Source organism: Musa acuminata, chromosome BXJ2-4, assembly GCF_036884655.1.
Source record: "Musa acuminata AAA Group cultivar baxijiao chromosome BXJ2-4, Cavendish_Baxijiao_AAA, whole genome shotgun sequence".
In the NCBI taxonomy this organism is placed as follows: Eukaryota; Viridiplantae; Streptophyta; class Magnoliopsida; order Zingiberales; family Musaceae; genus Musa; species Musa acuminata.
Genome location: NC_088341.1, coordinates 35527151 through 35551733, shown reverse-complemented (window position 1 = coordinate 35551733; position 24583 = coordinate 35527151). Strand labels below are relative to the sequence as shown.

The 24583-nt window shown below is 35.9% G+C and overlaps 1 protein-coding gene across 3 annotated transcripts in view; it reads right to left on the bottom strand.

Moving 5' to 3' along the window:
- LOC135610541 (pre-mRNA-processing protein 40A-like) overlaps nt 1-22102 on the bottom strand; it is a 28494-nt gene extending 6392 nt beyond the window's left edge. For 2 of the 3 annotated variants that reach the window (XR_010486173.1, XM_065105190.1), the window contains exons 1-28: nt 21948-22102; nt 19315-19389; nt 19096-19164; nt 18679-19005; nt 18391-18582; nt 18181-18257; nt 17886-17955; nt 13343-13395; nt 13164-13221; nt 12698-13077; nt 12540-12612; nt 9972-10070; nt 9827-9895; nt 9619-9696; nt 9380-9466; nt 9269-9303; nt 9002-9107; nt 5361-5441; nt 5182-5274; nt 5068-5121; nt 4876-4992; nt 4681-4779; nt 2886-2933; nt 2718-2810; nt 2133-2240; nt 1991-2055; nt 1799-1901; nt 58-360 (exon numbers count right to left, since the gene is read on the bottom strand). Coding sequence is in view for 2 of the 3 variants with exons in the window: in XM_065105190.1 (XP_064961262.1) it covers nt 58-360; nt 1799-1901; nt 1991-2055; nt 2133-2240; nt 2718-2810; nt 2886-2933; nt 4681-4779; nt 4876-4992; nt 5068-5121; nt 5182-5274; nt 5361-5441; nt 9002-9107; nt 9269-9303; nt 9380-9466; nt 9619-9696; nt 9827-9895; nt 9972-10070; nt 12540-12612; nt 12698-13077; nt 13164-13221; nt 13343-13395; nt 17886-17955; nt 18181-18257; nt 18391-18582; nt 18679-19005; nt 19096-19164; nt 19315-19347 (2970 nt within the window). In the remaining variant the exon portion in view is untranslated. The remainder of the gene's footprint in view (nt 1-57; nt 361-1798; nt 1902-1990; nt 2056-2132; nt 2241-2717; nt 2811-2885; nt 2934-4680; nt 4780-4875; nt 4993-5067; nt 5122-5181; nt 5275-5360; nt 5442-9001; nt 9108-9268; nt 9304-9379; nt 9467-9618; nt 9697-9826; nt 9896-9971; nt 10071-12539; nt 12613-12697; nt 13078-13163; nt 13222-13342; nt 13396-17885; nt 17956-18180; nt 18258-18390; nt 18583-18678; nt 19006-19095; nt 19165-19314; nt 19390-21947) is intronic. The other variant, XM_065105191.1, reaches the window with a different exon arrangement.
- Nucleotides 22103-24583: the final 2481 nt, after the last annotated feature.

The following is a 24583-nucleotide window of genomic DNA, read 5'->3' as shown; positions in this document are numbered from 1 at the left end:
AATTTTCAGAATAAATGAAAAAAGATAAATAAAAAATAAATTATACTTTTCTGGTACCTTTCGGGATTTCTTTCGGTCACTACTATGTCTCCTGGACTTCTTAGACTCCTCTTTCTGATCCTTGTCAGAGCTTATATCATCTGCTTTGGTGTGATGATGTTTACGGTGTTTCCTTTCTTTGTCTTTGTCCCGTTTCTTATCCTTCGAACTATGGCTATCCATCACATCAATGATATCACTCTCTATTTCATCCTTTCTAGCCCGATCCTTTCCTTTTTCTTTTTCACGTTCTCTCTCTTTTTCCTTTTTCTCTTTCTCCTTCCTTTTTTCTTTCTCTTCTCTTTCCTTCTCTTTTTTTGCCTGAAACGCAATATTTAGATGTGAGCAAACCCTTATTTCTGATGTCAATTGAAATAAGCATAGCACTTGCAAGCACAATTGAAGTATGACAATTGAAAATAGCAAAATTGATGATTCATTTTTTTTAGAACAAGTAAATCACCAATTTTTAAAGCATAAACATCTTAAACCCTGACCACTAACCATTGTTTCAACCATGGTTTTTAATTTCAATGTGTACCGCCCAATATTGGCGGTACATACCGGTCTGAGAGTCTCTAAGCACATGGACCACCTGCCACCGAGTGGTACCAAATTTTTGGCCCCATATTGGGCGATACGGGGCTGAATCGGGTGGTAACGGTTGAAACTTTGACCGTTCATGACCTGTACCAAACGGTACCAATCGATTTCGACCGTTACCAACCTATACCGGCGGTATCGATCAATTTCAATCGTTACCGACCTTTTAGCTATTTTAGGCATACTACTCGGTGCACCTTGATACGTACCATACCGAGCAAGGCTCGGTATGCCGATACGGACCGAAATTGCATACCTTGGTTTCAACATCCACGATTGACAAGTTATTAAATGGAGCTTCAATGATGAATGCGGATACAAAATTACAGAATAAGGATATGAAGGACCTAGACCTACCTGGGTAAGATGTGTTGCTCAATCTATTTTGTTTTTTCTATTGGCCAATTAGAGTTATCATAAATAAAATATGTTGCCGGTTTCAAACTTTGCGAGGAAAGTCCTAAATCCTAATTAAAAATAAATGAAGTTTAATGACATCTTTGCCCTAATAATCTCCCATCAACAGTACATTAAACTTGAAATAGTAGCAAGGAGATATCAAACACTAAATTCCTAAGCAACTGCATGAAAAAAAATTTACTGCAGCAGCCCCTCATACAAAAAATCAATATCCATGAATAAAAGGCTCATTTTGATTAAGGTGCTAACTGCTTCAACAGGACATCCTGATGAGCACTTGCTTCGAACCATTGATAATATATATACATGTAAATCAACAACACATTCCCATAGGCACACAAAATATATATAGTAATCAATTTAACCAGGCATTAAAGTGCAGCTTCATAAAGATAACTATTGCGTTCTGTTATCACCCTCTATGAAAGTACTATAAAAAAAAGCATTTAAATTAGTGCATCACAAAATTTTAATTGGTTTTGCCAATATGAAATAACTGCCATCCAGTATCTACGAGTCTACCGGTAGAAGAATGAGAGGAACCGACCACCTACAGCAACTAAAACAAGTTAAGAACTACCATTCCACACAGGGATGAACTCAAAAACTACCAACTGAAATAAGCCTCTAGTACTTTTGCAACCAAAAAGTGACATCCATTAGGTAAAGAAGTCTCAAGTATAGTTTAGCGACAAAGTTTAACACAACAATCATGAACCCAAAAAATACTTATTACCTTTTCGTCTTCCCTCTTGCGTTCTTTCTCTTTCAATTTTTCTTGCAAGTGAGCAACATACCCGTCAAAAACCTCTCTTCCAAAATTGTCGTCACCAATTGACCTTATAACAAGTGGTACCAAATAGCTATGATAACAGAAACTCAACCATATTTGACATGAATAATAAAGAGACTTATCAGCACTGAATACCTATATTCCTGACTGTCTTCAAAAAGTGATCTGCATTGCTCCCAATTTGAAAATGCAGTTATTTCCTTCAAAAAACCAAGGAAGTCAAGATAAAATAGATCTCAAAAATCAAAAAACTTTTCAGAACATGGTGCGAGAGTACCTTGATCGAGTATAACAGATCAGAGAAATTATCTGCAAGACGTTGGCGCTTTTTAGCATCTTTATCCTCCTTTTCCCGAACTCTTTCCAGTAACTCATCAAATACCAGCTACAAAAATTTGAAAAGCATCAAATCAAGTCTTATACCATACATAAGGCATCCAAAGTAGATAAATGATCAAGACACACCAAGGCTAACATCAATTTGACGCGAAGATAAAGCATAAAAAAGGGGGTTTGAGGTGAAATAGTGCTTTCTTGTAAGCACAGCATTGCAAGCAGCTGATGGTGCTGAGGAATTGGCGAATGGCAATAAAAGAATAGTGCTAATAGTCAATGTTAATCAATCTGGGACATAAGCAGAAGCGAAAAAACGCAATTCTGAAGGGACAAATGATAGAAACCAGATGAGAAACTTTTAGTAAAAGTAAAACCCATACTTTATTTTTCAAGAGTTCCAGCTATTATTCTTTCCTAAGGTGATCAAATGCTTGCTTGATAGGAACAAACACCTTGATTGATTAACTATCACTCACAAAAAACATGAAAACAAATAAATAACAAAAGCAGAAGATGAGAAAATTACCTTCAAGTTTATCTCAGATATTCCTCTCAAACTATCAATACCTGCAACAGCAGTCTTTAAGTCCTCAAATGTCCATGATGAAGCCAATGTAATCTGGAAGAAGATATTCATATCATCAGGAAACTCTTTTGAATCAAAGCATGAAGGAACAAAATAGTAACAGATTACTTTTCCGATCTTCATTGCATCTTTAATTTGAGCCTTGTCCTCGTGATACTGCAAAATAGAACAACATACAAAAATAGTCTCAAGATACACGTTCTTTTAGAAATTATAATGCTATGATCATTAGCATCAACAGAAAAAGGTCCTCCACTGGATATCAATCACAGCATTATTCCTGACATTAAAGTAAACGGTTGGCTAATAGGATAAAACAAGGATTCAAACAGATTAGTTTGCTAACTGGAGCTAAGAAGTTTGCTAGCATAATCGAACCACAATTTCAATTTTTTTCTATGTTAATTTTTTATTCGTAATTTAATTTTAACCATGACATGTAACATAGGGCAAAGACAAAAATAATTGATTAGCCTTAGCAGTAAACGAAAATTGGACTGAGACAAACATTGAATGAGGTCTACCTAATACGAGATACAGCACATAATAGATTAATGTGAACATCAGCAGCTGTCCCACAAGGAGAGGTTTGCAGCTGACACCTACCCATTTCCTCTTCCATAGCAGAGCTATAAAAGGAAAAGGCAACAGGGCACCATGAACAATGAGATCAGAAGTACACAACAGACTGACCGAAAAGAAAAAAACGAATTATTCCATTTGGTACACATGTACTACGTATAAGAAAAGATCCAAATTACTTCGAAGCAATTTCTTGATTATTAAGCATTAATTTTGAATTCTTCCTATTTATGTAGAAACTATTTAAGTTAAACAAAAGATAAATAAGCTGAAGCTTGATGACTTGGGAGCCATGCCATGGTAAAAAGGTATATGCCCTTGTAACATTTTATGGCAACCCCTATTTTATAGTGTTTTAGTAGCAGATACAAGTTCAGGTAGTGGTGCATCGATTCAATTAGTCGTAGTAACAATGAAACTAACCTAAAAGGCAAGATTAACTTTCGGTTCATTGTTTCTGTTAGTGATTACCGTGATCAGTAATCCTCTTTAAGATTTCCCAAAAGAAAATTGAATATTAGATCAAACAAATAATGGTATTAAGAGCAGTAATGCCACATGAAAGACAAAGAAATATGGATCCAGCAGAAACGATGAAAAACAAATAACACTACAAGCAAGAGGAGAGTTCAATTAATTCCCCTTCCAAACAATTTTGAAACAGTATAGACCTCATAAGATCTCTCTGTATTAGCGTATTTAGTATTATTTTTGAAGTTATTACACCAAGGATTACTAGTGATGGAATTCAGAAATATTAGGCACAACCCTGACTGAAAGTGGTAGTAATATTTTTTATCAACATTCTTTCCTTCTAACCATGTATTAAGAATTTAAGATAATAAAAGCAAACAGATTTTCGGTGTCGCATGAAGCTTATTATCAATTACAACATAAGTTTCCACTTCGTCTTAAATGTATGATTACTGATATTACTTAGGTAGCTGAAACCAAATTCAGCCAAAGAACTATTTTGTCTCAAGCAGACAAGTTAAATTTTCTGTTGTTTATCCATTCCCAGACTATACTGTTTAACATATCATAACTTTTTGAAAAATACTATGGTTCAGGGTAAAAAAAGATACAAATGGTATATTTTGACTATCATTCATTTTGTACAATATTTTCTGACTAATTTGTCAAGCTCTACCATCAACAAGAAACAAGAACATGGCTTTGTTACGATAAAACATACCCATCATCCATCACATTTCTTATGTGTCTTCAAAGTTAAAACTAACTTTATCATGACAGTCCAAATATATCATTATTTAGAAAAGCATAGCCTCACAAAGAAGTTAACTGGAGAAAAAAAAGAAACCTGCTTCTCAAGTTCCTCAGTAACATCTTCAAACAGATCTTTGGGTGTTGCACCTGATGTATTTGATGATATTGCCAAGTAAGGAGACAAATCTTTGACCTGCAAGGAGCAAATGAAATGTAAATCAAATGATGAGGATCGGCATATTAATGATGAAATCTCATATTGTGAGGGCAAAACACAATCACCAAGTACCTGTGTGAAATAATCACGCCAGTGAGTTTTAGCTGTAAGAACTCCAGCAGCAACATGTTCTTCCATCAACTTACGAAACTCATCACGGTTTTTGCGCTCTACACGTCGTAACTGTTCCTGTATGTTCATAAAACCAAGTGTAAATATAATGTAGAACACAAAAATTACAAATATACTAAGAATCTGATGCACCTTTTGCATCTTCCTCTGTTCCTCCTCCTCTCTCTCCAGATCACGAACATATTCCTGCAATACATAAAAGTGAGCAAAAGAGCTTCCCATCGCAAAGAATAAGTTGGAACTAACCTGAAAATTCTCCAATCGAACAATCTTTTCAAGTCGAGAACATCTTTCGTCACTCTCCAGACGATCTTGGACTTTTCTCCATTGACTGTTTGCCTAAACCAATAAAGAAGGAAAACAGAAATTAACATATCATTACAATATTATTTTTTCAAATATGAATGAGAAAATTAGAGTAATACCTTGACGAAGTCACAAGATTCAAGAAAAGCTCTATATTCCATAATGTTTCTTTTATGCGCCTCAGCAGCCTTTGCTCTCTCCTGCACCAAGATCGATATGACACCAAAGCAATTAATTCTATGTCCTGTTACTTTTACATAAGTTGTTCAAATTTGAAACATTGAGCTAGTAAGAATGACAAAGAAAAAACATGGCCATCAAAAGAGTCGAGATCAATATTCTGATCTACTAAAGACAAGACCTAGTACTACAAGAAAACAGTTACAAATTTAGGATAAACCTATCTTATTGAGACCATGGTTGCAGTTTCGAGCGGCACAGTACGGTAAGGGTGGTACACAGCAATCTGACCAGCTGCAGAGACTCGGACAAGGTGATTTCAGCCAGTTCAGGTCCGGTACAGGTGTACCGGTCAAAATCTGATGTGTACCAAGCAATCCGACCATTCAGATTTGGGCCACATCATCCAATCCAACCATTGAGGGCTGATTGGGCTGTGTTTAAACCAAGGTTCTGAATACCGTACCATACCGGTGTACCAATTAGTCGTCAATACGATAAGTACCGAGTTGTACCAAGCATACCGACATATGGTACACTAAGGTGTATCGATGTACCGCCCATACCGGTCCTCTATCGGCCTGATATGTACCGCCCATACCGAGCAGTACGGTACGGTATTGCAAGGTTTAAACACCCCCTCACTCATTTCTCCGCTCTCACTATCGATTATTCTCTTTCTCAAACACATTCCTAACCAAATCTCTTTATTTCATGGGTAAAAGGCTTAGCTCTTCTCTAATTGCAAACAATTAAGGAATATTGGCAATTGAGAAGGGTTAAATCTCAAAATCCAATTGTAATCGTCTTTAAATCAAGGTAATCTGACACCTAATCTGTGTGCTAAGTTCATGTAATTAGGGCTAATATCTTTTTCCTTCCATTTAGACCCAGGCATAACTTAGGGCTAATTATAGCATGCTTATTCATGCTTATCCTTGTAGCTTAGATTTCCTATAGATTTATAGATTAGATTTACTTTTTTCTTATTTAATTTGATTTTATAAACCAAGAAAATAGGACAAAAAATCTTGAAACATACCGTTGTAGTGTAGCATGTGTCAGTACGAGGATACCGGCACTGGCCAAAGTGTTGACTCAAACCTGTGGCCATGTATTAATGGGATGCACCGTGACCAGAAGCAGCCACACCACAGCACATGCAAATCAATTACAGCATGCTGTAACAGTAACATTTTTTACCACAACAACCACAAATGTAATCAACTCTGTATCTAATAAATTGTCATGCCCAGAGGGAATAAGATTATCAGTTAAAACACAAGGCATCAACATGCCTAACAAAAACAGGGTTTCAATCAAAAAAAAGCCAGCAGCTTAATGGAAAGAAAAAAAATCCTTTTTTAAGTGAAAAGATGACCTATAAACAAATGACTAACCATCACAATCAAGTAGAATCACTTATTAAAAAAAGTCTATCTTCAATAACATTGCTGGCATACTTCAATCAAAGCAACAAGAGAAGAAAAGATGTGTGATATCAGCAAAACCATTGATTCTCAGCTAACAAAGCATTATGCAAAGGAATACAATTTCCGCAATGCATTACACCCTAGTGAAAGATATAGGAGACAGAGATGACATATGTGCACAATCTAAATGATAGCATGAGATAGAAATCAGTAACTCAATTTAAAAAGGAGCTATACACCTGACCAATCGGCAAGATCCGCTCAAGCTATAGTTTAGAAAAAATAATAGCAATGATTTTATATAAGTATATAAAGTTGTACTATTTTCCTCATGCACTAGGTTTGTCTCTTTTTTATATCTAGTTGCACTATTATAAAAATATTTTATTGTTCATATGTGTACAATGAGCTTTTTGGATTGTGGAACACAAACAATTGGTTCTCAGCAACAAATTGAAGATAAAAAGAAAAATGCAACTTCCATTTGAAAGAAAAGTGCTTGCACCTTGTAACCTGCAATAAACAGTCACCAATATCAACCATAGAATCAATACCAAAAGTATGGAGATCGCAACTAGGCACTATAAGGTATCAAAGATTGCCAGCAAACCAAGGCTGTCAACCTCACTTTCCTACCTACAACCTAGGATCCTTAAGGGGTTGCAAACTCGGATCATAGAAATGGATTGTAGGATCATAAGATCCTACAAATTATAAAAACAAATAAGAATAAATAATTTAAGATAAATACATTTAAAAAATTATATATAATTTTCTTGTTACAAAGTAAAAAAAACTACTGTCCTACACCAGTTTAATAGTCCTACTGTCCTAACAGTCCTACTGTCCTAAACTGTCTAGTAAAGTAAATAAAAAAACACCTACTATCCTACTGTCTTCCTGATCAAGTGAGTGAATATGCAGGAGGTGTCAAATAGACAAGATATTAGTATACTGGAGCAAAAACAGTATGTACTCAATCTATGTTGTACAGTGTAAACCCAAGATTTGAATTTACAAGTAAAAGAAAAGCAGGAAGGAAAAGGAGAGAAAAGAGAGGAGATGGGAGGATAGGGGGAGAAGAGAGAAGGAGAAAAAGAAAATATAGGAGACAGGAAGAGAGATTAGGAGAGGGGAGGAGAGCAGAAGAGATGGAAGAAGATGGGAGGAGAAGAAAGAAAAGAAGACAAGAAGAGAGGGTCGGAGAAGGGAGGAGAGAAGAGATGGGAGAAAAAGAGAGTAGAAGAAAGGAGAGGAAAGGAGAGGAGATGGGAAGAGAGGTAGGAGAGAGGAGGAGAAACAGTACCTACGGCGATCAGCGAATGTTGAACAGCCAGCAAGCTTGGCAGGTCACAGCACCCTTTCATCATGCGTGGCAGCAACGGTTAGGGCTCATCACCTCATACCTCCTGCAGGTTGCAGGAGAGAAGTGGAGACCAGCAACATTGAACGGCCACCGGCGAGGTTGACAGCACCCTCTCATCATGAGCAACAGCAATTATTAGGGTGATTAGGGCCCGTTACACATTGCTTCATCTTCGAGGTGAGTTTTTTCTTCTTTTTTTTTCTTTTATATACAGCCAACTGAATTGACTCGGTAAACTCCATCGACTCGAACACCGAGTCGACTCACAAGTCAGGCTGATTCCACCTTTTTTTATATTATAGCATTTGGCTCAACTCATCAATCTTGATCTGGGCCATAAGATTGCTCGACCCTAAGGCCCAGGCCCAGATCACGAGTTGAACAACCTTGCTCCATATTAATTGGACTAAATGCAATCACATTAGTTATATTGTTCTATATGAGATACAATGATGCAGAATGGGACCAGGAGCTATTAAGTTGTCAAAGATAGGACTCCAAGTACTTGAACTAAATGCAAACACATTGGTTATATTGGTCTCCACCATGGTGAAACTGATACCTGATCGATTTTGATGATTATATTTGTAAACCAACATTAAACTTCCTTAAAAGGTAAGAAAAAAATCAGCAGCTCGAGCTGAATAAAAGCATGAAGGATCCAAAAATAGGCTTGACATGGCAGATTTACTCAACATAGAGTAAGAAGAGAATTAAATAGATCTCTTAAAAAAATCACTAGTTGGTAAACATAAGAATACACAGTTTTTAGAATTCCAACCTTCTTCTGGAGCTCCGCTATATAGCCCTCGAAAAGATCCTCACGCTCTCTTGACCGCTCGACTGCAGTAAATCGTTCATCATCTTCAAACATGGTTATCGCTTTACTGCATAGATAGAATTGAAATTGTGTTTAATTAACAAAAAAATACTCAAAAACATAACAGACGTTTTACAAGAGCAAGAAAACAAGAGTCCTAATACAAAAACCCTTTAACCTAAGAACTATTTAATTCCACTAATACAACATGAGCAGTCAAGAGCAAACCTCCATCTAGTCATTGATGAAAGTTCCTTGCATTCCTGCACAAGACCAATAGAAATCATATCATAAGAAGCAAGTGGATTACCAACCTTATATTAGAAGAATTGAACTTACTTCTAGCATTCTAGTGAAGTCTTCTTTTGCTTTCTTCTGCTTGATGCGCCTCTCCTCAGCCTCCTGTTTTTTCCTTTGGCCCAGGTACTGTAATAAGAGTAAAAAATTTGATGAACAATCAAATCAATAACATAGGTGATTTCAATAGGTACTTGGGAACTAAATGGCCCAATTGTCATAGCATTTAGAAACGTGCTTATAATGTGAATTTTATATCTGAAGTTAACTCATAAGCTGACCTCATTAAATGCTTGTTTCCTTTCTCCAAGTGTTTTCAAAGCACCATATCTTTTATCATTGATGATAACCCTCATTGCCTAGGAAGTTTCAATAAGAAATCATACATATATACAACTGTAGAAAAAAAACATTAACCACGTGCAAATAATCAGACTAATTGGCTAATGCCTATGCCATTCCAAATAAAAAGGAGATGAAATTGCACACCTGTTCCCAAGTCCAATCAGACTCCACATTAGCAGATTCCAGTAAAGCCCTGAAAGCATTTTTTGCCTCCTAAAGAGAAGTATTAGTTACAAGCTTACACACATAAAAGAAGATGTCAACTAACATGTGAAACATATTATATTACCAGCTTGTTAGCATAAACGAACTGTCCTTCATCAACCATTTTATCTTCTAATTGAGTGAAATTAGTTTTCTCAACAACCGGAATGGTCCTTTTAGCTTCCTGGAGCATTAATGAAGATATATAACAGTTTATCCAATTAAAGAAAAATGCTTAGATGAAAAAGGCATAAGCAAAGTAACTTTAAGGAAGCCAAAGAGCCATCAAACTACAAATTTGGAATTAACAAGGGAAGATTAGGATCATCCAATAGATAAAGATCATGACTAGCTTCAAAGTAATAAAGTACCATGAATGAATATGTACAAAAAGCAAGACAAACTAACAAAAGTTCACTTCAATAGTATGATTGAGACCCAACCTTTGTAATAATTACATCCTACATCCTGTGGTAAACATCTATTAACCAACAGAGCACTTTCCCAAATTGCCTCTTTTGATCATTTATATATTTCCTTTCAAGCATAATGACAAAATTGCCCTCATTTTAATAATTATAAATAGGCAATCAAATACAGAGTGACTCTTCCTCCATGTTCATCTCTCCTGCACTCTTCATCCTCCTCTGCCCTCACACTTAAGCATAAAATGTGTTCCACTTTTTGGTGAGTGGCAAATCTTTGTTTTTATCTTCTTGCCTTCACATTTTATGTCAAAAATGAAAAGTGTGTTCTCAAATTAACTCGAGGTAATTTTTATCAGTTCATCACTTGGTTTATATTCCATATTTTCATCTTTAAGCATCAAGTTCATACTGGTTGATGCAAGCATAATCAACAAACTAACTTTCATGTAAGTAAGCAAAAACCCAAAAAAGAGAGTTAAGAGCACAACCACCAAGTGAAGACCCACAGTTAACATTGGGCAAGAGCAAAGGATATCCAACAATCACACAACAAACAAGGCAATCAAATCGAGCATTTCAGAGTATGGGCAGCTTATATTGCTTAAGCAGATAACTAGCCTATCAAAAGTTTTTATTTCTGCTAGTACGAGGTATGTTATTCAAAGCTTTAGGTTTTAGCTGACATAAAAAATCTCATGCCAAAGTCTGTCAAGCCATGCAGTGCCAAGACCGGCTATTTTATACAACAAGTAGGCCATGTTTTTGACCATCTGTTGCAAGCTCAAAAAGTGCACCAAACATTCCGACAGCTTCTGTGCCACCAATTAAATTAGGTACCAGTAACATGTCAGCACACAACCAATCCCTACTAAATACCAACACAAACCCTATTACAGAGCAAACAAGAGGCATACCATCCAGCAGAAACCTAAAGTGGCAATTGGCCAAAAGGACATAAAAGTTCTAACACCAACCTAACATAAGCATCTTGTTTTTTTTCCAAACCCTGTATCTAATTTGAAAGATCAAGTGCAATAGTAAACATCATAAGTAACAAGCCGGGCAAGGCTTCTATATCACTGTACTTACAGAACATAAGCAATAATCATGTTTATGCAATATGCTATCTAGAACTTGAATATAAAATGAGATGTGCTACTATTAAGACAATTTTCAGTGGATAGATTTATGTATAAAACAATGACAAAGAAAAACAGACTCAACAATGAATATCGAGAGCATCAACCACACATTTCTCCTCTACAAAAATCATCACATATAGTTTATCACACCAAATTACAGCTTTACCAAGTTCTTAAGACTCGTACATATAATACCTCAAATATTTTCTTCAAGTTTGCAAAGCACAGAAGTCCAACAACATATCTTGAAACATACAGATAGACATGGTAAAAATTTATTACCGTTCAAAGCCTAATCTAATCAAGCATCACTAGTTATCCCAAATAGATACAATCTTCTGAAAAAAATTAAGCTTCAATCATTTAAAATACTACATTCTGAAATTAAAATGAAATAGCAAATGATTTCTTTGCTCTTTAAATTAGTGATTTCAAAATGCGCTCGAGCGCTCGCCAAGGCGGTCGAGCGAGGCGAGGCGAGGCCCGCGCGCCTCGTTTAATGTCCAGGCAACGCGCTTCAAAGAGGCACCGCCTAGGTGCTTGCCCGAGCCCAGGCGCGAGTGCTTCAAGCGAGCACCCGATTTAAACCAAGCAACCAAACCATGTTTTTAGGTTTGGTTCAGTCGCATCTGCGTCAGCCTCCCCCTCGCGACTTCCCCCAACCCTACTCGTGATTCCGCCGTCGACATTTCCTCTGTTGTCGCTGCTCTTCGCTACCGCCCGCTGTCACTGCTCTCATACAGCAACCTCTTGTTCGCATCTCAGTTCTTACCGTGACTCAGCATCTCACCTCAGTCTCCTCACACTTACTCTTCTCTACTGCTACTAATAGTAGAGAATATTTTTAAAATATTAAAATTTTTTATATTTTAATTATTTTTAATATTTTAAATATTAAAATATATCTTTATTTTAATATTTTAGAGCCTCTCGCGTCACTCGGGTGAGTGCCTAACGCCTCATGCGTTTTTTAAATTATTGCTCCAAAATTAGCATATAAATCCACATAAGTGCATGTTATTACTACAATAAGAAATGAACACTATCTGCGATAAGTTTAGTAAAGCTACTAACTTGACATACCTCAAGATCCTGAGCAGAAATTTCATCAGGCACACTTGCAGAATCTGTAAGGGATGAACTGTCTTGATTACTGCTGAAAAGAGTCAGTTTAGAAGTCAAGATTTCGCTACAACACTTAAGAAAGGCAATAAAAACACCAAAGCAACCCAGATCCATACTTAATTGCAGCGGTTGGAGCATCCACAGAAAGAGAAGGAAATTCACTACTCGCAGAAGCAGGAGTGATTACTGGAGTTAAAGGTGCATGATGATTTGACACACCAACTGTGTTTTCTGTTCCTACAGAAGAACTAGAATTGATGCCAGCAGATGTTACAACAGCAATGGATGATGGTGCCACAGAGGTCGCCGGGGGTTGGGTACCAGAATCAACTGGCAACTGCATGGCGTTAGATACTGCTGCTGGTCCATTAAGAGCCAAAGCACTTGCAGAAGGTGTCTCAACAGAAGGAACACTTGAAGCAACTGATACAACAGTGGTCCCTGTTTCTTTTGGTGCTGGCTGAGTTGCAGACTTCTCTGCTTGTTCTCGAGCTAGCTAAAATCAGCACAAACAGAATTCTGAGGGCCAAACTGACGCAGGATGGAAAGAGAATGTTAGAAACAACAAAAGCAAGATCAAACCTTGAGCTCGTCAGGCATTGTCCATTTGGATTGCTTTGTGACTTTGTTATAGTAGTATCTGAAACATATAAAGATCAAAATATATCACAGTTCATCATGGCAATATATAGTGCTGCTCAAGAAAATAACAGCATAAGCAGAATATCATCATAAACTAAAAGAATGACACAGTGACATACTTTCGACCATCTGCAGCAGTGAATTCCTTCCAGTCAGTTGATGCATCTGCCCTCTGCCATAGATGAAAATGTTAAAAAAACTTCAAATGATTAGTGCAAAACTTCGAATATGCAAAAGACCAAGCAAAAAAGACCAGTCAAAAGAAGAAATATGCATGCATTCACATAAACTATAACCAGTCAGAAAAAATGTGTGCATTTATAACCTGAACAATTTTGTATGAAGGGCATTAGTATAAGATATGTCATAATCATGCAGAAAATTAAAGGAATAAAATGTCTTGGGTCTCTATGAGTACTGCATGATCAGATGACAAACCATCTAAAGAAATATACAAAACTTAACATACAGATCAAGCAGAATAGGATAAAATAAAGACAGAAGGAAGAGAATCTATTCACAGAATGAAGAAACAATTCATTTTCTTATGTTGTATCTGATGAACTCAAAGATTTGTGCAATACAAAATGGAGGGAAATTAAGAGATGCAATGAAGATAGGGCAATATTTGATATATAACACAAAATAAAAAACAACATATACAAAAGAAATACAAATTCCAAAGTGACAATAGATCTTTTCAAGCAAACATTGGAATTACTGCAAAGGGGAAACCAGTTTTTAAGTTCAAAAACCATTGATAGATGTGCCAGTGAAGAAATAAACACCAAGATCAAAACTAAGAAAAGAAAAAAATGGCATGCCAGTAATAATTGTAAAAGTTCAAAAAAAAAAAAAAGAGCAACATCGAAAACTACAACAAAGAAGGCTTTAAAGCATGGATAACATATCCCTGGAACATGGTCCAAACAAGTGGCTGATAGACCAAACATGACCACTTGTAAGAAAATCTCAAGTTGAGATTAGTCTGGAATGTAAAAGAAGAATAGCATAATCATGAGAAACTGGACAAAAATAAGAAACTAAAAAGCATGGGCACAACTAGAAACGAAGATATAAAGCAAAATCCCTGAACTCAACTTGAAAGACAAAGTCCCTGATTTAGTATGCTTATGCCAGTGGTTAGAGTTTAAATAATTTATCAAGACATAACATGTTTTCTAGCTTGCTTATGAAAGTCCTTTGCTATGAAATTTAAGGTTATTGAACTTATGCCTAATTTATGTGAAAATTTTCACATTCTAATGCTAAGTACAAAGTGTTTGCCACAGAGATAAAAATGAGGGATGTTGCTGTCTACAAGAAGATGCATGACCAAGCTGGTACATGCTCATGGCACGCACTGTACCCATGCATGAGAAAAGGCCCCGATGATAGGAAGTGCCTGTCAAAGTGAGCCGATGTGTCGTGCATGTTACAACACGCTACAGCATGGCACATCGGCAATCTTTATTCAGAATGCTAACTTGGTGTGAACTTCCAACCTATAGTTAGAACTAGAGCAGACAGACAAATAAGTGTAATATTCAGAAAGTCAGGAACTCTCTGTTGTACTTGCAATGGAAATTAATACATCATGGAGTTGGTATGTGACTTTCACAAGTTTGAATCTGATATTCGGTGAATGGTATTGCTTAGTATCATTATCAACAGTTTTATAAAGAGACTAAATCACATGGCAACAGTTAGTCCATATGCATCTCGAAGCAAGCACCTTCATTTAGCTCCTTAAAATGGTTTTCTGGAGCAAGCAAAGCTTGAACCAAATTATCATTCAAGAATTTCAAGGCTGGTCCAGAGTATATAAGAACATTGATAGATGTGCTATATGCCCAGCTAGCACAAAGTGTCATAATAATATGGAAGTCTGCAAATATGTACTGAATTGTATAATGCATCTATGAACTCAATGCTGTGATTAAAAAATGACCAAAATTTGATGAAGCTAGAAGAAATATGCAGCCCCATGTATCACATGCATCAAGATGTTGGAGTCCATGTCTGTTTGTCAAGATGGTCCACGTGTCCTGATGTCCTAGCTGAGTCAGCATTGTTAAATATCAATGTGGAAAGATATGGCTCCATAGGCATGATGCATAAGCATATCATGCTAGTTTCAACATGGTACACACCCAAGCATAAAATATCAAGATCTCCAATCATGTGCCCATAAGCATGTATTGGCACCAAGCCTTGCATGCACATGTTGAGTCACATGTATGGCATAAAAAAGGGCTTCCACCTGCTAATGCAGGATCTAGGGAGGTCCAATCACATGTATGCCAAGTATACATAAAATTGATGGATGCCAATTAGATTATCTGCCTCAAAGAACCTTTCGCAGATACATGTGTATGCCTGAAAATCTTTTTCCTAGCCAATAGCTACCAGAAGAGCAAAGAAGAATATGATAGTTGAACCTACAAAGTTTTGTACAACTTCACAAGTTAAGTAATTAATGGGACAAGGCCAGCTTCATGATCATAAACAGAAATAAGAGCTCACAATAGAAAAGAATAAGGTTCCAATCAAAATAAGGAAATAACTAATCAGATTTCAGAACAAACCTTGTAAATATTAACTGCTAACAGAAATAAGACAAATCATGATAGATAAAAAAGAAAACTCAAACTAAGCTACCAATTGATCGGACATCAAAATAAACATTCCAAATATTAACCACGAAATAATTCTAACAAAAGATATTAAAACAAGAGCTTTGAGTTAAATATTGTCAACAAACCAAACAGACAAGCACATGAATCTTCTCATTAACCAACGGCGTCTAGGGAGGTATGTAAACATAAGTTGCTGGCGAGTTGAGAACTACTAATTACAACTTCTGAAAAAATATTGTATAATGAGCATAATAAAATCTCTCCAATAGAAAAAAAAAAAAACTTCCTGGACAACGCAGCCAGGTAACACAGAGCACACCTAGACAGTAATTGCATAACCACACATCTGAGTAACAACGAAACATTTTACCAAAGAGTACAAGAATTATAAAAAACATTTCAGTGAAAAGTCATATAATGATTTACTACTGTTAGACATCAGACATTGTGATCTCAAGAAATAAAGACAAACAGTATGATTATGATAGAATGTCCAACAGCACTACTAAAGATAGCATCAGCGAATGATTCTCATGTAAACTCACCGAAAAGATTCTAGTTGGTTACAGTACATTCTACAATTTCCACAAATGTGGGATGACAGATAGTCTAAGAAGCACATTGCAAGAAAAACATTCCCCCAATAAACCATACCTCCTGAGTGAGAAATTAAATCATGTACCTGTGAACAAACTTAAAACTAATTAAGTCATATAAATCAGCATTAGCATACTAGATTTTCAATGATCAAATACACCAAGGCATGCATGAAGTTATGATCTGATGGAAGGAAATTAATTCTCTCTTGATGAAATAGGAAGAAAATAAGGTGTTGTCCTTCACACAGTAAAACGGAAGATAATTAGTTCACATATAGTCATATACCACGGGAAAGAAGATATTTCAGCATCTTGTGTTTGATATACTGTAATTTCAAAAATCCAACTCAACAAAAGAGAATTTTAACAGTAAGCGAACGTTCAAAGTTTGCAGCTGATCAGAGAGAACTTGGCAGTTAGGTTGAACATTGTTTACATTAACTTAAAAACTCGTGCATCATAGCAAGTATATTTTGGTACTATCAAGATTCAATACAGAAGTTTCAACATACCATTGAGAAGAGGACTAATTAAAAACAGATCAACTATCAGAATTTGTAGTATAAAATTCTGAAAAAAACTAGCAATTATCACAGTGACAGTTGTTGGCATCTTGCTCAGGAAATACCACCCACCAAATGATCCCCAGTTGGTAGTAATAAATATTATACACTGAATTGTGAAATAAGTAAAACATACTGGCTTGAATATTATATACAATATATGATTTAAAATAACAAACAGACATTTAGTACGCATATACACAAATGACCTCAAAGAACCCTAATGATGATTTGATAATTTGATCTGTCCAAAAGTTACATCATCTCAGCACATAAGCAGAAGCATGTACTAACATATCAGAGACCATAATGTAACTGCAAAACTCTGCCCAACTTCTACAGCACAAGAAGCATCTAATGCAGTCCTCAGATCAATAGTCAAGATTGTATCAAGATGAACTATTTAGCCCCAAACTATCAGATTCTGCACTAGCTAAAAATAAAAGAGAACAGCCAAAATCTCATGTCAACATATCAAGAGTGGCCAAGGAAATGCATCAGGCCTTGCTAGTTCTTGTGTACTAGATATTAGACCTACCACAAGCATTACAAGGAAAAGAAGCCCCTTAATGAAATAAAAATAAATAGCAAAATTGCCTGCCTTGAGTAAAGTGAAACCTCGCCTTTATAATGACCATATAGAGCAGTTGTTTTTTGCTCCAGACGTGCCAAAAGACATCTACAAACCAGTAGAACATGCAAAGAAACAGATGATACAAATAAAAATTCCTTTTATCGACACAGTAGCTACAACAGTCACGATTTATGAAAGGTACAATAATGAGATTCAGTCACTGGCATGATCAACTCAAGGTTTTATTGCAAGTAATATGGAAATACTTGTTTACAAAAATGACTCACCTCAGTAGGTGTCATTAACTCAAGTGGCTTCTCCCAGACAGATTGCCTGGTCTTCTTATTATAATAATACCTGAAGAACCATCATAAGAATTAGAACCAAAAAATGAATAATGTATCAAGACCATACAAACGAAGTAAGAATCACATGGATTAATAAGTAATGAAGTAAACACTACAAGCATAGTTCTCCAGTGTTGAATTAAACAATTTTAATTTAACAGCAGTAAATATACAGCAAAAAGTTTCTCGACCAAGAGAAGACAGCAAGCAAGTAGCATAATTATCCAGCACAGACCTTTTACCATCTGCAGATGTGTGTTCTTGCCAATCAGAAGACATCTGTTCAGTAGAGCTAGGCTGGACAGTTTGTGCCTACGTTTTTTAGAGAAGAAAAAAGGAGGCTAAGGCAGAGAGCTACACAATTAACATTTATTGGACTTAAAATGTAATTTTTTCCTACAGAGAAGATGAAGAGTGGGGAGCAAAAAGTGGGGGAGATTCTCACTGGAGCCATCACAGCAGCAGCTGCAGGTAGCTGTGCAGTTTGGATCAAAGGGGTAACAAGAGGCATGCTTTGAGTTCCAGGCATAGACCAGGGTTGTGCTACTAAAGGGGCAGGAGTCTGCATCATTGATGCTGGTTGAAACTGGGATGGAGCATTTATACTATTTGGTGCCTGACCATAAGATGTCATGAACTGCAATAGTCCAATATCAGAATATCAAACAACGGACAACAGAAACCAAACCAAAATTGAAGATAAAAACTTTTGTTCATAGCTTGAAGAAATTACCGTATAAGATGAAGAAAGAGGCATTCCTAAACTGGGAAAATTAGGCACATTGCTTGTCACCTGAGCATTCTGTTGAGGTGGCAATGACCCAGATATAATAGGTCTACTTGCTTGAACATACGGCAATGGAATTGCTTGTGATGATGGCAGCACTTGACCTGGTTGGCCTGATATTGGAGGCAAATGCTGTGATTGAGGAAAATGGGGCATTTGTGTTTGACCAGTAGGCATGGCAACATTTGGTCCAGGCATTCCTTGTGCAACAGGCCGGAATGGCTGACAGGCTGCTGGGACAAACTGATGCGTTGGTGGAACCAATGTTCGAAACTGAAATATCCATAATTACATGATTTTAAGAAATAATAAAGGAATTCAAATAAAGCAAGAAAACCAAACGCAAGCAAGAAGCAAGGTTACCTGCATAGGCATAGGGGGGACAAAATTTTGAGGTGGGCCAGCAGGCCCCACTACTGCAGGCCTAAAAGGCTTTGGAATGGAATAAAAATATTAATTTTCACGGCACGCAAACAATAACAAAATGAAAAAAAAAATAACTCAAACTGATGGTAAATCACACAACAAGTACCAGGCAGGTGAAAGAGGAAATGGAGAGAGCATTTTAGGGTGACATGCTACCTGTGTCCCAGAGGACTGTGGATTGCTGGCCATTCTCCACAGTAATTTGGGTGGAAATAGACAACGAAATAACAGCTGTAAACCAAAATGAACAGTGACAATGAATTTCCAAGTTGGATCAAATAGAAAAGATTAAAAAAAAACAGCAAAAAATCCTACTAAAACAACTATACTGCATAACAAAATTGCTAATTTCTCATATCAACACACTTAAAAGGGCAGCCAGTGTGCAAGGCTCTCGCAATCTGGGGTTTGGGACTGTATGCAACTAAACCCTTGCAAGGAAAAGTTGCTTCCATGTCTCAAACATTTGTCAACTCAGTTGCAAAGGAGTAACCATACCGTGGCACCAAAGTTTTCCCTCTTAAATAAACACACTACATCACACAATAGACAAAAAGAACCAGAAAGTATATCATCGATTATTACCATAAGAAACAAATTTAGAATAACTTAAATATCACATTAAATTGACTTATGTATGACATGTATCTGCTAAAATTTCATGATGTCAATTTGAATATACACCAATCAAAGATCAGCCACTAAAAGTAAAGTAGAGCCAACGAAGTTTCAGAAATCAAAAGGCCAATGAAAGACTCAATAGACAATCAAACCACTTTGAGTCATCATTCAGATGCTACAGATGTCATCCTAAAGGTTAGTCCGTAGAAACATTAATCAAACAAGATCCCCCGATGCAAAATGAACATATGAACAGAGAGCAATCAAGTTCACTTCCTCACCCATCTGCAGGAGATATCATCTCTAATGAGATGGATAATAAAGGGTCCATATTCAGTGGTCCAAGAAGCTTAACTTGTTGACTTGTCTTCGAGCAAATTGTAGCTGATTTATGACAGACAGATTCATGTTAAGATTTATGTTATTCTCCAGTTCAGCTTCATGTTAAAGAGAGCTAAATTTTTAGTCGCTTGAACAGCAGCCCCCTTCTTTGTCATTTCTTCATCTTTACTCCATAAAAACCAAAAGAACTTTTCTCAGTAAATAAAATTATATGTTGGAAATTGAAGTGTACAAAGGGATGCTTATTTGCTTTAACATTCTTGGTCCCTGGTTTTCCTTGAAAAGCAAAAAAATTGATAAACCCTGTCTACTCATTGTTAATTGGACATTTATATATCTACTGAATTCAACTAGTTCAAGTATTAAAAAATTGGCTACACTGCAGAACCTATTGTCCAAAGAAGTACCAACACAACATAGAGAAGTATAACCATGATTCACACACACCAATTTTAAATGAATGATCCCGGACAATCTCAGTTAAAAATGACTTGGTCCAGCATATCTGGTACCATGACAACACATCATTAGCAAAATCTAGCACAGAAGGCATTAATCCTCGATTTACCAAAACCCATACCACTTATTTATATTCTCAAATAGTGCCATTATAAATGTAATTATACTGCAATTTGATAATTAGCAGCACACTCTTCTACTCAGTACATTTTTTTTCCTCTTCCTGCAATGAAATATGTAACTAAAAAAACCTAAATTAGTTATTCTAATGTTCATTATGCATTTAACTTCTTTTGTTAAAGATGTGTGCTTCTAAATCTTTGTATAGCTCTTGGAAATATCACAAACACCTAAGCATGGCAATCATAACGTTAGAGAATTTATGTAGCAAAGTCACTGAAACCAAACTGGCAGTAAATATGGACAAGACTAAGATCATCAGGACACCAGTGAATTTACTGATGGGTCACTAAGGAGAATTTTTCGTTAGACCTTTATGGACTAACCAGTTCTAGACATTGCTAAAGAAACCAATCAAATTAGCTGGTTTATCATGATTCAAGGGTAATCCAATCCTAAGTTCTTAGAGCAAAGTTGGATTAGAAAATTGGTTCCTGTTTTTCTCAGGTTGAATCACCCAATCTGATTATGATAACATGTTGAACGATGATCAAAATACAAATTCAAGTAACTAACCACTGTCTTCCCTGTAAATTGAGCACTAGTATACAATGTGTTCTTGAATCTTGAAATTCGTCAAGACACTAAGAACTAAAAACAAAATGTATCTGCCACACATTCATTGACACAGAAAATAATAATAATAAATCTGTCTTAAAATGGTTACGAAAACAGAATTCAACAACATTGCCCTAATTTTATCACGCATGAGCAAACCGGCGTTTTCTTCCAGAAATTTTGATCTTTTTGACTTGCAGATCATATAAACAAAACGGAAGAAAAAGAGAAATGCAAATCAACTGAGAAAAGGGGCGAGAAAAAAAAGGCTTTTTACGCTCCATGGCAGCCCCATGATTTGAAGGATCAACGTTTAAGAGACAGGACAAAACCTAAAATTGACTGCTAAGGGCAAAAAAGACGAAAGAAGAAAGAACGTGGGAAAATAAATTAAGAAAGCGAAAAAGGTCTTGATATCGAAAACAGAGGCACCGCCTCTCGCCTCGGTGATTTGGTAATTGCAAAGGTGGTCGAGAGGGAGGGAGCAAGGAGCGGTCGAGGAAATGAGAGCGAGCAGGTTCCAATTAAATCTCCTTTCAAGAAATCGTCGTAGAAGACTCCGCAAGACGTTGCGAGGTTCTCGAGAAAACAACGATTAGACGGGGAAAGGTGAGGGATCGAGAAAATACCTGATGCTGTCGAATCGAAGGAGCGACAGCGGTGGAGATCGAGCGCTTCTCGCGGTGTTCTCCCTTCCTCTCGTCCGCAGCGGAGACGAACGACGAAGAAGAAGAAGAAGGAGGTTCGAGGGCTTAGGTTTGAGCAGCAGGGGCAAAGAGCGAGGATTCTACAAGTGGCCCGGCTCTGAGCGCCGTCCGATCATAATCCAACGGGCCAACTGTCGCGTTGGTCGACCCGATATAAACACCCATCAAAAATTAGTGGCTTTGTGTCAGATGGTGGCAAAAATCTGATTTTTTTTTGCATTTATAATTACAAATTTATGTTTAGCATATATAAACTCAAAAACTCATTTACTTATTATTCTTTGGTGATCGTTAGTCTAATGATGTTGAAATTTTGATTGATATTAATCTCCATCTTATTGAATTGTCCTTTAATTGTTAAATTACATGTGTTTAGACTTTTTTAGTTGTTTCTTTGATTGATTTGATTTATAAGATTGATGTCTAATTATTCATTTTAATCTTCTCATTGTATTTTTTAAATAATATTATATTTTTATAGTAAAATTATTATTATGTAAGATATAAATATTATAATGATACTAATTCACCTTATATATCGAGTTAAAAATATATATTTTAAATATTAGAGAAAAAAATGGGCATTATTTGGTGATTATAAAAATGAGTGGCATTTCTCGAAAAAAAAAACCTTAAAAAATATCTTTTGAAAACCATATTTTGTTGTGAAAAAAATAAAAATAAATAAATAATAAGGTAATATATGATGATAGTAAGGACATTCTTAATTTTTTTTTCCAATTAGACATTTATTGTGTTATTTATGAGTCTCATAATTATGCAACATTACATTATCAATGGCTTCTGATTGTATAAGTGGATAAAAACTCTTTATAAAATATAAATAATTATTATATTAAATAACAATTTCTTTATATACAATCAAATGATTGTCTCAATTTTGTTAAAACATTGAAACTTAGTTATTGATTAAACGAGTCGAACCCTAAACTTAGTTATTGATTAAGTTTCAATCTTATTCTACAAATTGTATCGAATATAATAGTTTTAAACCGTCCGATTCATAATGGTACGATGGGCTTTTTATATTTAAATTTTAAATCATTTGTACTAATATTTTGATTTAATATCATAAATAGTTACACGTCTTTTTTTATGTTGGACATAATAATACTATATCAAGTTCAAGTGATATAAGTGTGATCGTAATGTTCGAAAATGTAAATTCGTGTCAATCACGTAATAATATATTATTAACTCAAGATGTTAGTCATTGAGATACTAATCATGTGATGCTAAGATATTGACGAAATTTCTTATGTAATTATTTTCATATAAAATTAGAAATATGATATCTTTGTAAAAAAAAATATATAATCTTTTCTTCCCTTTTTAAATATCACAGGACGAGTCAGAAGTAAGGAGATAAAGTCAGAACAATAGGCAGGTTTTTCTGAATCAAGAAGCTACACCTCTAATCATGCTTGATAGATGAGAGACTCTTTGAGAGTAGACAAACAAACATTATCCTAGCAAATGCCTAAACCATCTGCACTGAAATCGAAGAACTACACAAGTAAGGTAACCTCCAAGCACTTCATTTGTAGCTGCTCATCCTCGTCGCATGCTTTTGTGTTGAAGTGTGAAGACTGTTCAACACAAGATAATACCCAGCTTTATGATCCCAGGAGCTACTCGCCAAGAGCAAAGCTGTCATCATTGACTGCCTTTACTTCGAGAACTGGTTACTTCGAGTTGTACTTTCCAAAGCATTTTTCTGTGCTCAGATTGGAGAAGAGAAATGAAACAACCGAGTTGATTACTTGATTTATACTGTCTGTAGTTGGTCTTGCTCACTGATGCATCATCTTTCTCCATGAATCTGCTTGCAGGCACAGCTCTCCTTCATCAGCAGATTCATGGTCGAACAGAGAAGCAATGGAAGAACCTGCTCCACCATCCAGTAGCTACTGTATCTACTTGCTTGGCAACACGCTTCCCGGTCGACTTGGTCATGGTCTTTGTGTTCATCCTAAAACCATTGGGATTGCATTATTGGATTGACTTGTTGGATCATCTCGTGCCTCAAATCAATGCCAATCTTCTGCAGCCTTTGAATCGGTCCAATCCTCTCTTCTGAAGTTGCTGGTTTTATGATGTCGAAATGACAACGCGTTTCGGTAGTCAAAAAGATCAATGATCCTTTCTGCCATTTAAAGGCCGTGACTTAAGCAGCAAGAAATTAAAAGGTAGAAAGAAGTTCTAATTACGTATACAAATATATATACATATTAATTATATGGACAATACTTAATTAAGTTTGAAAAAAAAATATAAAAAATCATTTAATTTTAGGCACCAAAAGGATATATCTAATATGACTGGAAGACACAAATTAATATCTGTATTTCTCCATCTAAATGTAGATTTTTTATACGTATGCATACGTATATACTGTATTAACACTAATATATATTTTAATTGCATGGATAAATACGTATAACAAAGAGTGAGGAAACCTCCAAACAGATGTCGCACGTAACGAAGCAGAACACGACTCGAAGTAAATGTCTTCGTGAGACCGCCCACCATTTGTG